At 40.6% G+C, this 12,932-nt stretch overlaps 1 protein-coding gene across 6 annotated transcripts in view; it reads right to left on the reverse strand.

Moving 5' to 3' along the window:
* Positions 1–11,134, reverse strand: part of VRK2 (VRK serine/threonine kinase 2) — a 96,989-nt gene extending 85,855 nt beyond the window's left edge. For 2 of the 6 annotated variants that reach the window (XM_067704995.1, XM_067704994.1), the window contains exons 1-2: positions 10,862–11,126; positions 8,650–8,790 (exon numbers count right to left, since the gene is read on the reverse strand). In XM_067704995.1, coding sequence (XP_067561096.1) covers positions 8,650–8,785 — 136 coding nt within the window. In that variant the 5' untranslated portion in view covers positions 8,786–8,790; positions 10,862–11,126. Of the gene's footprint in view, positions 1–8,649; positions 8,791–10,376; positions 10,688–10,861 lie in introns of those variants that run through there. The other 4 variants (XM_067704993.1, XM_067704992.1, XM_067704990.1 and 1 more) reach the window with 4 other exon arrangements.
* Between the last annotated feature and the right edge of the window lie 1,798 nt (positions 11,135–12,932).

Consider the following 12,932-nt stretch of genomic DNA (forward strand, 5'->3'; position numbering starts at 1 on the left):
GAGCAAGTCGGAGTAAGGTCTGCACATGAGCCAAAGCTTAGAATTTCATTGCCTTTGTTGGCTCACGTCACTTCTTTAATTAATGTCACTTTCTCTGGTTTAATATCAGAGCAAGTGACAAGAGTGCTTCTGGATGAATTGTGTTTTCTGAGGACTGTATGGCATACTCTCCCGCAGTCTGACAGAGGGACGTGCCAGTTTTACTTGGCAGTTACAATGCACCAGCTTTAGTTTTAGTAGTTTAATTTGTGGCAGTTATATGTTTTGAATACGTTGAAGTATTCACAATGGTCTCATGGAATCTGCTCCATAGATAAAGTTTACACAGTGGAAAAGAAAAAGCAATGGCTATTAAGGTGATTATGAAAAAGCTTCTCTTGGCCACAGCTGGTCTTACAGGCATTCCTGTAAATTTAAGAGCATTTAGGGGATATGATTAAAGTGATCACAAGGAATGATGCCCTTTTTTTTTTTTTTTGCCCAGTTCTGTAGCTGGTGTGAGACGATCATAAGGAATATGATATTTAGAACTCAATTTTATGCAAAATCCATTATTCAAGAAGTGAAGTTTATATACATGATAGACATGCAATGAAATAAATGTTAGAATAGGAAGCTTTGTTACTTATGCATTAAGTTGGTTCTAACATTTTGGTAAACTAACTTTTTATTGATATAAAATTCAGAAGAATTTCTGCATTGAGGAGAAGGGACTAAACTTTTCCCCTTGGTTTGTTAAAGATCTGTCTGTTTCAGGCTGAAGTAATCTGAAGGTGTTTTATTTAGTTTTTCCTTCATCTCCTTTATACACTTCTGTGAAGCCTCATCAGCTCAGGGTGAGAGCTGTCACCAAGGAGTTCCAAACTTTACCTGCCCTTTCTAAATTTAGGGTTCTTTACTGCAGCAGGTTGAAGATCTGGCTTTGAAGGCACCTGGCTCTGCTGGAGAACAGAAATATTCATCTCCACTGAATGCATGCTGCTTAAGTGCTGGAGGCCCTTGCGGGAGACTAACTCTCATTGGACACTTCATTACAATACTTTCTCTTCCCTACATGAAGTAGTAATTCTCATTCACCAAAGACAGAATTTTGCCTGACACAGCCACAGGAGCTCCTGTTTGACTTTCGAAATTAATCAACCTCGAAGCTGGAGTAGAAATGGCATGTCCTTTAACCTTAAGCACAAAAAGCTCTCAACAGACTGCAGTTTTTATATCCCTGGATGGGAGTTTGGGCCCCTGATACTTAAACTTGATGCACATACTGGGTTTCTGGCATGCTTTTGCCCATACCCATCTGCTAGGCTGGCACTGTGCCCATTCAGAAGGTGTGATGCCAGTTTCAATAGGGCATAGGTGCCAATCAAAGATGGGTTTGGAGGGGCAGCATGCAGAACTCAGCAAAAGTCAGCTCTTCTGCCAGAAGATCCTCCTGTTATCATATAATGCCAATGAAGGGCCACATGCTTCATTGCCTGAGATCACATTGCATCTGTAGATGTTCCTGGCCTTCAATGGATGTCTTTCTAGGGAACCTTTTTCCTCAAGTATTACTTGATTGGAGATGTTAAAGAAAAGTCTACCTGACTAAATGAAGTCCACCTCTTTAAAAGAAACAATGGAAATCTTCAACAATTTTCTTGAAATAATTGCTGAGTTTTGTGTCTTTCCTCCTAAAATACCCTTTCACATAGAATACTGCATAGCGTATTCAGTTCACATAATGGAGTTATAAGGGACAAACTTTCTGAAGGACCACTAACTGCAAGACTATGTAAGCAGTATAAGACCCACAAACACTTTGATCATTGTTAAATGTGGATGGTGGACAAATTTTTATCATCCAAATAGCTAATTTCTAGTGAATTCTTCCATTTAGAGCTTTAGAGTTTAATTTTCTTTTCATTTATTTTATAAACATAGATATTCCTGTTTCTTAAAAGAAGGACCATACTTCCTACTCTTCATCCATATCTAAAGAAAAAAAAACCCTAAAACACTTCAGAAGCAAAAGTCTATCCTTATTTCATAATGAAGCCAGAAGCTCCCAAAAGCTGGGAGTTTTTTTATTGTGTGGCAATAGAGGTGAACTCATTTCCTGAAGAAGACATTTCCCTATAGCAAACAGGTTTCAAATTTAAAAACCTTAACCACTGTAAAGTTATAAGATAGTAACAGGTGCAGTGAAAGAGACATAATATATAAATCATTGAAGAACAGAGCAGTTTGTAAATCTTCCCTTAAGGCAAAAGAGTTTGAGAGTAGAAATGTTGAAAATGAAGACCCACAATATAAAATATGTTAAAAAGAAGATCAGACACTTACAAAAATGAAAGAGATAAGAAAAGGCTAAGTAAGCCTTAGAAAAACACTCTCTTTTTATACAAAGAATCCAAACTTTTGCAGATACTTAGATTTCTTAACTGATAAGTAAATGAACACTCTATTAAAACTCAAAATTAATAGCCGATGGACAGCACATACAAAAGTAAAATACAACTTCTAGGGAGTTTAAATATTCTTGTGAAAGGTACATCAAGTTTATTAAACTCACAAAATCCCAAGTGATCTCTTCCTCCGTTGAGATAATATCACCTATTACACCTTCATCTGAGAACTAATTTATCTTATATACTATAGTTTCTAGTACAAGTTATCCTTATTTCATATTTATTTCCTTCTTCTTTTCACCCACACAGTATCATCTGCAAAATTTCCTAGTAACAACTGTGGTTCCTAGTAAGCACTGTATCAAATAAGACTAACTGCTTATCTCAAAGCCTTCTCTATAAAACACTGCCAAAATAACATTTAACACAGCAATATATAATGAAGCAATATATGTTTCAGTAACTCTACTTTGTTGCTAGCATTATCATTAGGATCTTCCGAACACTACTCTGCATACCTTAAAAATCAATCCATTCCAGCTTACTAGAAAGTACAATAAGTAAAAACCATACATGTATAAATAACCTTTTCTATTTCTTCATAAATAGAAGTCTGTTTCATCAATAAAATATGTGAGTTAAACTTTGATAATTTCTAAAACTCATAGTCATCCTATCCTCTTCCCCCTGCCCTACCACCCCCCCCAAAAAAAGATTTCTTCTGTTTCTAAAGAGCAAAATTGAGCTGATCTGAGAGGATTACCCAAAAAATGCATGGCAGTCACTTGAAGTCTAAACATTTATCCATGAAAAAATGATTGAGCTTAATGCTTCAAGAGAGCTAATTTTAGTTATAATAACATATTATTTAGAAAAGATAATGCTATTGATTTACTGTCAATAAAGCATATATAGATTTTTTTAGATGACATCATGAGAGTTAATTTGTCTCAGTTTTTCTTGTGACTAAGAGTACATCTCTAAGGTTACAGGCTGGAGTTAAGGGTAACATCTATAATTATGGAAGAGAATAAAGCAACTGGCTTGTGTGGATTAAGCAGCCCAGTCTATCTCCATCTCTCAGGCAAATAACCGTTGAACATCTAGTCTGTGCTTGATATTCCAAAGATGCTAAATTGTCATGGTTATGCTCAAAATCAAAAAACTAAAACTTACACAGATAAATCATTTCCATTGTACTAATATAAGAAGACTTCATGAGCACATGAAGAATTTGGCTGAAGTTTATTACCTGTAATTCTGTTTTCCTAGATTTTTTTTTTTTTTTTTTTTTCTGGTACGCGGGCCTCTCACTGTTGTGGCCTCTCCCGTTGCGGAGCACAGGCTCCAGACGCGCAGGCTCAGCGGCCATGGCTCACGGGCCCAGCCGCTCCACGGCATGTGGGATCTTCCCGGACCGGGGCACGAACCCATGTCCCCTGCATCGGCAGGCGGACTCTCAACCACTGCGCCACCAGGGAAGCCCTGTTTTTCTAGATTTTTGACTAATTTCTGAAACACGGTATCTTTCATATCTGAAACATAAGATGACAGCTTAAATGAGAACTTTTCACTATGTCATCATGGTTACTATTGTAAATTTTAGTGGGAAAAATAGATAGAGGTTGGTAAGTAAAATGTCATTCCACTGACATTCTCTTATGTTCTTAGTTTTACCACATTTAGTAGCTAAATCCATCACAGTCCATGGCAGGACAAATGGAAAAACCCTCCAGTAGATGTCTTTGTCACCATCCTAATCTCCTGCGGCACCAGACACTGAATTTAGAGTTCAACTATCACTGAGAATGGGAAATTCTAAATAAATAAATAAATTAGATTGAACTGCTTATCGAGTTCCAAGTTTTTAAAAACCTTATCTTAATCATCACTATTATTATTACCCCTAACATACAGAATAGAAACAAAGACTCGTGGATAGGTGAAAGTCACTCAAGTTTGCAAAAGGCTTAGTCAGGTCAGAATTCAACCCAAATTTGCCTAACACCAAAGCCCATGCTTTTATTTGTGCAATTCTCCCTCAGTTTGCTTAGTTCTATGTTATACCTAGCAATAAAGTAGAATTTAAACTCTTAGTTCTCTCTCCGGAAATTTTAGTAATTTTTTTCACTTATTTGATCCCAAAATAACAGCAATTTTTTCCACCCCCTAAACCAGTTTCCATTCTCCCTTTTCCCCTCCTCTCTTTTCATATACAAAGAAAGAACTCTGTCTTGTATTCAGACTTTTCTTTTCCCTCTCATTACTATTTCTATTAATGCTACAGGCACATTATTTCTCCAAGTCAAGAGTAAATATAAAATATTTCTGCCCCTTCCCCTTTTCTTCTTGCTGACTACTGAAAGGCCTTGGATATTGATCTCAAAGCTCGAGGACAGTTATACACACACAATGAGTTAGACACAGCGGTTAGCTTCTTCTCAGCCTTTGGTAACAAATGCTGATGAAGTGTCTGCTGAAAGAGTACATCTGGCAAATATGATGCTTAAAAAGAATGTAGCTGGACACAAAGGACACAAAAGAAACTTGAATTTACCTACTTCTTCATTTATATACAGGAAGTGATGAGAACCATGGTAAAATGCAAAAGCATGATATAATTTCATATGGACTTGCTTAGCTTTGAAAATAAGTAAAAGCTAATTTTAATGAAGTTGTTGCTGATGGCAACTCACTGAAGAGCTGATTTTGATTTATGAATGCCACTTCTGATAAAACAATAACAACACTTGGAACACACAGCTTTATTATATATTCTGAAGTATGGAAACTTTTCCTCAAAACAGCTAAACATTTCTTTAAAGTCCTTCCCCCAACGTGTGCACTTGCTTATATTTCCAGGATCCAGGTTCTGAAATTCAGATAGTAGGGGGTATTTCATAACATATGAAACCTTGAAAATTGTTGCAAAATAAATCTTACTGAGAAAAAAAAAAGTAAAAAAATATGTGCAGTACTTGGACTGAAAGAAGCAAAGATTTTTCTGTATTTAAACAGGGACAAATAAATCACATGCCTAAGCAAATAAATTCCTTTTTCACAACAGGAACCACTCAAGTAGTGAGTATGTATACACATATATGTACACATACATTATGTGTATGTGTATAGACATATAATTTAAGTTTAAACATGCACTTAAATTTAAATACATATAACACATACAATATGTACATCTAAAAAAGAGAAAACAAGATCATCACAATCAATGCTTTTCTGTAGTTCTTTGAAATTATTCAAATAATTCAAACATTAGAAAACTGAAAGTATAACTGATAAGCTGTGCAATCCAAGGCTATAGCTCAGCCACATCAGAAATAATTTATTCAACTCCATTTCTCTGACCTTGAGTCAAGACAATGTACTAGAGATCCTTACTCTCTGCCATACAAGAGAATTCACTAATTCAGAGTCTCAACCAACACTTATTCTACAAAGAATTCTATTCTCTGTAGATCCCAAGTACTCTCAGGGTCTTTATCTGCACCATCTAATGTGGTAGCCACTACCTATACGTAGCTATTGAGCCCCTGAAATATGACTAGACAAATCCTGGATTTTAAAGACTTTAAAAAAGTGAAATATTTCCTTTTTTTAATATTGATAACATGTTGGAATTATAATACTTTAGATAGATTGTATTTAATAATACATACTATTTAATTAAATTTCACTTGTTTCTTTTTACTTTTTTTTTAATGTGGCTCCTAGAAAATTTGACTTTACATACATGGCTTGTATTACATTTCTATTGAACAGTGCTGTCTGGGTCACTCAATCTAGTACTTAGAATCATAGCATTTTTCAAGCAAGTTCAAATCCTTTAAATGGGGAAGCTGTTCTTTATTTAACCCATACAATAATTTTGTGTTGGTCTTATCTTTCCAACTAGATTAGACACTCAGGTGATTAATAAGTTACTTATTAACTGGATTTCATCCATTTGTTCAAAACTACAATCTTAATTTTATCAGAAGAGAAGCTTTATCCTTCATGAGCCATGAAACATGCTTGTGTGACAAGGGTGGCAGAATATGCCACCCTAAAAGATGCCTCTTTGGCATAAGGATTATTTTGAACTAAAGGCATTTGAAAAATAGCAAATGTAGGGAGAGGCTTCCTCTGAACTCCCTTTATTTGCCTAAAGACAGAGCCTCCAAAAAAAAAAAAAACCTCCATTGTTTTAAATGCCCTCCAGGAGCGCTTCATTAACCAGGAAAGACTGACTCATCACAGAAGAGATGAGAAGTTGACACCACTCCCAAACTTTGTTATGAACTATCATAGCCCACATCTACTCTTCTAAGGGCTATTAATCTTTCCTAAAAATCATTTACTGTCCCTTAAGTGGCCTGTATCCCGTCTCCCCTTCCCTTATTAAGACGGTATGTAAGCTCTCAAATCTCACCGTGTTTTAGGGTATTTATTCACTTTTTTCCCCTGATATTACTGTGCATGTAACATTAAAAAAATTAATAAATTTGTATACCTTTTCTCCTGTTAATCTGCCTGTTGTCAGTTTATTTCATAAACCCAGGTATCCAGCTTAAGAAGATAGAGGGAAAGTTCTTCCTTCCCTACACTTTGAAATGTTTAATGAGGAACCCAAGATTCCTCCAATGAAGGTCTTTTACCAACTTCTTAAATTCCTACAGACACACATATAATGAGTCAATATATTTAGAAGAACTGCTCCTTGAGGGCATTTTTTTTTTTTTGCAGTACGCGGGCCTCTCACTGTTGTGGCCTCTCCCGTTGCGGAGCACAGGCTCCGGACGCGCAGGCTCAGCGGCCATGGCTCATGGGCCCAGCCGCTCCGCGGCATGTGGGATCTTCCCGGACCGGGGCACGAATCCGCGTGCCCTGCATCAGCAGGCAGACTCTCAACCACTGTGCCACCAGGGAAGCCCGAGGGCATATTTTTAATCACTAATATTTATCTTATTTTATTCATTAAATCTGATCTTCTAATGGATATTTCTTGATCATTAAACTACAGATGCAAGGTAGCCCTGAATAATCCTTTTAAAGTCAGTGTAATTTTAAAATGTAGTGTAAAAGTATACTCAACTCAGGCTCCTTACCTGTACCAAAGAACACAAAAAATAAATGAGTGTCTAATTTCTTAATTATCCCAAGATGGGGGCTTCCCTGGAGGCGCAGTGGTTAAGAATCTGCCTGCCAATGCAGGGGACACGGGTTCAAGCCCTGATCTGGGAAGATCCCACCTGCCGCGGAGGAACTAAGCCCGTGTGCCACAACTACTGAGGCTGCGCTCTAAAGCCTGCAAGCCACAACTATTAGCCCGAGTGCCACAACTACTGAAGCCCACGCTCCTAGAGCCTATGCTCCACAACAAGAAGCCACAGCAATGAGAACCCTGCACACCGCAATGAAGAGTGGCCCCCCCTTCGCCACAACTAGAGAAAGCCCGCGCACAGCAACAAAGACCCAATGCAACCAAAAATAAAAAATAGTGAATAAAATAAATTAATTAAAAGAAAAAAACAGGGGCTTCCCTGGTGGCGCAGTGGTTGAGAGTCTGCCTGCCGATGCAGGGGACACGGGTTTGTGCCCCGGTCCGGAAGGATCCCACATGCCTTGGAGCGGCTGGGCCCGTGAGCCATGGCCGCTGAGCCTGCGCATCCGGAGCCTGTGCTCCGCAATGGGAGAGGCCACAACAGTGAGAGGCCCGTGTACCGCAAAAAAAAAAACAAAAAACAAAAAACACAATTATCCCAAGATGGCATGTAACTAGTACCATTCTAGATATACAGGAGAGAAGTTAATTCATTCCATGCAATAGATGCCTTGAAGTATGAAGGCCCAGTTCTCTAGTGAGGCCTAGTTAAGAAATGACCAGAACCTTGTACTACTTAAATATTAATGATTAAGATTCACAAATGGAAAGTGTTTGTATTCATACAGTTGCATTCTCTGAGCTGTAAAAAGCAATGTTTCCAGGAAAACACTCTCGAAAAAGAACATTAACATTTTGTCTGGCAGACTGTGTAATTATGCTCTGAAAAGACTTCTAAGAGTCATTCAGAAAAACATGGACAACAAGGACTGGGGTCAGTCATGTCTTGAACCCATTCTACTAAACATTATCTTCATACGACTTAGAAAAGTACATTTATGGATTATATCTTATTTCAAAGTTTCAATTCTCAAAATATTATTAAGAAGTCACAGGTATAGTCACATATATAAGAATATTTGGTGATTTATACTTTACCTAAATATATCAAACCAAATCCTCCAGAGCCAATCATCTTGCCCAGCACCCACTGTTTTCCTTCCACATCACCCAGGACCTTGCCTTCTGGAAGTGGAACAGGAAGTCTGTATTTCTCTTTTCTTCTTGGTGGCATCACTTCTGTTGGCAGAAGGGGTGAGATAGTGATTAAAAATAAAAACAACAGCTAAGAAAACTCCAGTTAAAATACATTTCTCAAAATGTCTTCTATGGGGCACTTTCCCAGGTTCCCAGAAATTAGGATTCTGAAGTCAACTGGGTTTAGGAAAGCCCACACATTTTATTCAAATTGGAGATTCACCAACATTACAATATTGAAATCTAAGAGGCACTGATGTTAAAAAAACAAACAAACCTGCTGAACCTCACTTAACATTTCCGAAATTCAGTTAGGCAGTCAAAATACCTATTAACAGTGCAGAATACACCTTAAGAAATGAGTTAACAATATCCAATTACAAAGAGAAAATAAATTTCATATATATGAAAATACTCCTTTCACTAAGAATGCTACGTGTCAAAGATGAGAAGGTCTTCAGTCACTAGGAAAGAAAATACAGCTTTTGACTGGGAAAACATGGACGACGGCAATGTACATCATTACCAAGCCCAGCAACTGACACAGAGTAGGTACTCAGTAAATATCTGTTAAATGAGGAAAGCATTGGGTTTTCATGGATGTATAATTAAGCAGAGCACTAGGCCACTGTGCAGTTTTAGGGCTGGCACACTACTCTTTCAGCTTCTTTCTGTTCCTCTATATCCTGTCCCTTCCGCACCTTCACCAAAGTGAAAACTGCCCTGTCTTAGAGATTAATACAGTACTGCCAACAACAAAAGTATGGACTCCAGGGCTTCCCTGGTGGTGCAGTGGTTGAGAGTCCGCCTGCCGATGCTGGGGACGCGGGTTCGTGCCCCGGTCCGGGAGGATCCCACATGCCGCGGAGCGGCTGGGCCCGTGAGCCATGGCCGCTGAGCCTGCGCGTCCGGAGCCTGTGCTCCGCAACGGGAGAGGCCCCAACAGTGAGAGGCCCGCGTACCGCAAACAAAACAAGAAAAGTATGTACTCCATAGTAGAGCCATCCAACTTTACCCAATTAATTATAATTGTACACAGGTTAGTGAAATTCACCAGAGATTTTTGAGTCGGAAGAGAAAATTTCTTCGGAAAAAACACACACAGCATATAGGCCTGAAACTAACTGTGAAAGTAACTGTCGTCTTCTAAGTATTTCCAAAGAATTTTTTAAAACTGGTGAGTGCTTTTGAAATGAAAGTTTTCATTGTATACGCTATCCATCTTCAGAATGAGAAGGTTTCTGTTCCTTTTAGTAGGTTTTCCCTGCTTCACTTAACTTTAATCAACGCCCTACCTTTTACTCAGCAGCAACACCCCAGGTAGAGCAAAGGAACACAGCAGAAATCTTTAACAATATTCACCTGTCCTCCTCCTAACGCGAACACAAGGGAAGCCAGGAATTTAAATGAACAATGCCCAAAACAGGAAAAGTTTTAACCAGTACTTTATATATACTGACCAGTACTTTATGTACTGGGGCCCAACATTTATTTGCTGATTTAAAAACTAAAGTCTACAGAGAACAACTTTTCAGCAGGGCATAAATTCTCAATCAGTATAAAGAAGACAAACACAGTTTGGGGGCAACTCTGTGGCATCAGAACTTGAGACCTGAAAGGTGACTTACTATACAATGCGCATTCTGGGCATGGATGCGGAGTTCAAGTTCACAGGAGGAAGCGCCAGCCTCCTCTCAAGGCCAGTACCGACACAGACGTCCCTGCTGCTTTGGGGTCCCCTCCCAGAGCTGCGATGAAAAGTGCTCAACACGAGTTTCCACTACCCAGAGACCTGAACCCGAGCCAAGACTGGGCTTGGGGGCGGCCATGGCGGAGGGCCATGAGAGCGGAGGCAGGGGCGGGGCAGCGCGACCCACCGCCCGCCCGCCCGTCCTGCTCGGCGGCCCAAGACACCCCCACGCCCGGCCGGCCCGAACCACCCGAAGCTCGCCGGCGTCTGGAGACTCACTTCCCGACTCAAGCTCCCTCTAGACCGACAAAAAGAGAAACCCAATCTCCTTCCCCGCCTCACTCCTCCGCCCCGCCTCTGGGCGAACGGGAGTTGAAGGGGGGCGAGGTTCACGCACTGAGTTAGAAAAAAGTCAGGACCAACCGCGAAAGCAGGGACCGCTGCCCGTCCGGGGCTGAGGCGCGGCCCGGAGGCCCCGGCGTCTCTCTCCGACCGCAGCTCCTCCCCGGGCTAGGGCGCCACGCGGGCCGGGCAGGCGGAGAGCGGGGCGCGGAAGTGTGGGGTCCCGACGCGACCCCCAGGACCCGGGGACGAGAGGAGGTTAACCAGGCCCTCCGCGTCCCCGCCGCCAGACCGCGAAACGCCTCCCGCCGGCCTACCAGGGCCGGGCGGGGCCGCGGGCCTCCAATCCCGCGGGGAGGCGGGCCCGGAGCCGGCGCGGCCCGCGGAAGGGGCCAAACTAACTTCTTGCACCTGGGCCCGCGGCGTTGCGCGCGCCCGACACAGCTCGCTCTGGGCGGAGACTGCGGCCCCGGGCCCACGGAACCTCGCCTAGGCCGCGGCCAGCGTTCTCTTTAAGGCGGCCTGTAAGCGCTCGGGGACGCAGAGACGAAGAGGCGGCGGCGGGTCTACACCATCAGATCAGTTTGGTGTGCATTTGTGTAGAAGGAATTTCAGGCCTCTTGTACCATGATCTCGGTACCCAGAGTTTCCAAGTCAACAGGCCGGTCCTTACTGAGCATTTACCCGGGCAGCCAGTCACACTGGCCGGGCCTCTAGAGCAAGAAGCCTGTGTGAGCAGGAAGGCCTATAACACAGCGTTTAAGTTCTCAGAGGCATATTGGCTCAAGATCCATTTACTAGTTGGATAATCTTGACTAAACGTAATTACTTTACAAAACTTTCATTTTTTTCTTTTTTTTTTTTTTTGATCTGTGAAATGGAAATAACCCTAGTTATTCAGGTTAAGAAGGTTTGTTAAAGAAAAAATTATTCCGACATTTCTTAAAATGGTAAGGAAGACTATTCAAAACTCTTGAAATAGCAGAAAGAGCTATGCTAAATTCCAAATACAGCAAAGAAAAGCGGGAATTTATAGCCGAGGACCTGGGTGGGGGTCAGTGGATGGAAAATTACTAAGAGGAAATACCAGGGGAGAGGAGAGGATTCCGGTTAGATGGTGCTAACAGAATCAAGGTGATCAGACATCACGGTGGGGTGGTGGAGGATGAGGAACTGGATTAGATATGGAGAATGGAGAGATTCTGGCTAAACTTAGCAGGATGTTTGCTAAGATTGGACAGTATAGAGAGAACATGGAAGTCCAAAAGTCAAGGCCTATTTGAGGAAGAGTTCAGGGGAGTCTAAGTAGAGTTTGGTCAAGAAGCCTAAGTAGAGTTTGTCAGGTTATTGGTTATAAGATTATGATGATAATTAAGTGAAAGACATAAATAGTTTTCTAACATATAATAAGGACTCATAGTTAGCTTATAATATTTTAGGTTAGGCAAAACATGCTCAGAAAGCAATTCTTAAACAATACATCAACATCTTATGTGGGAAGTCAGTAATTGCTTGGGATGCAAATACTGGAAGTCAAAATCCTTTAATGACTTTGATGGAATAGGGTTTTAAGACTTCCTGCATCTATCAAACTGTCACCAAATGAAAGATGGCATGAGAAGACACTTTTAAAAAATCTCTCATGTGGATAAAAAAGCATTTTTAAAGAAACTCAATAGTCTATACATAGAATAATCATGCCCTTTAAGATAGTCACTCACTAATCTAACAACATCCATTCTTATTTCTATAAGATATATACGTAACAGATGCTGTTGTTTGCCTGCCCAGACGTTTATATGGGCATTAAATCTGCCATTCCAAATTGGTTCAGGTTTCTACCCAGTCCCCAGGTTACTATCTTTGGGAAGATACAACAATAGCACCAGGCACAACAGATTACTCTTAAGGGGTCATACATGGCTCCTCTGTTTCATACATATATATACCTAGTATGTTAGTATCATAGCCCTTTCCCACTGCTATAATAGAATACCACAGACTAGGTGGTTTATAAACAACAGAGGTGTATTCCTCACAGTCCTGAGTCTGGCCAAGTTCATGACTCAGTCACATCCCAAAGGCTCCTGCCTCCAAATACCATCACCTTGGGGATTACGTTTCAACACACAAATTTTAGGAGGACACAAAC

This window comes from Pseudorca crassidens, chromosome 14, assembly GCF_039906515.1.
Source record: "Pseudorca crassidens isolate mPseCra1 chromosome 14, mPseCra1.hap1, whole genome shotgun sequence".
NCBI classification, from domain to species: domain Eukaryota; kingdom Metazoa; phylum Chordata; class Mammalia; order Artiodactyla; family Delphinidae; genus Pseudorca; species Pseudorca crassidens.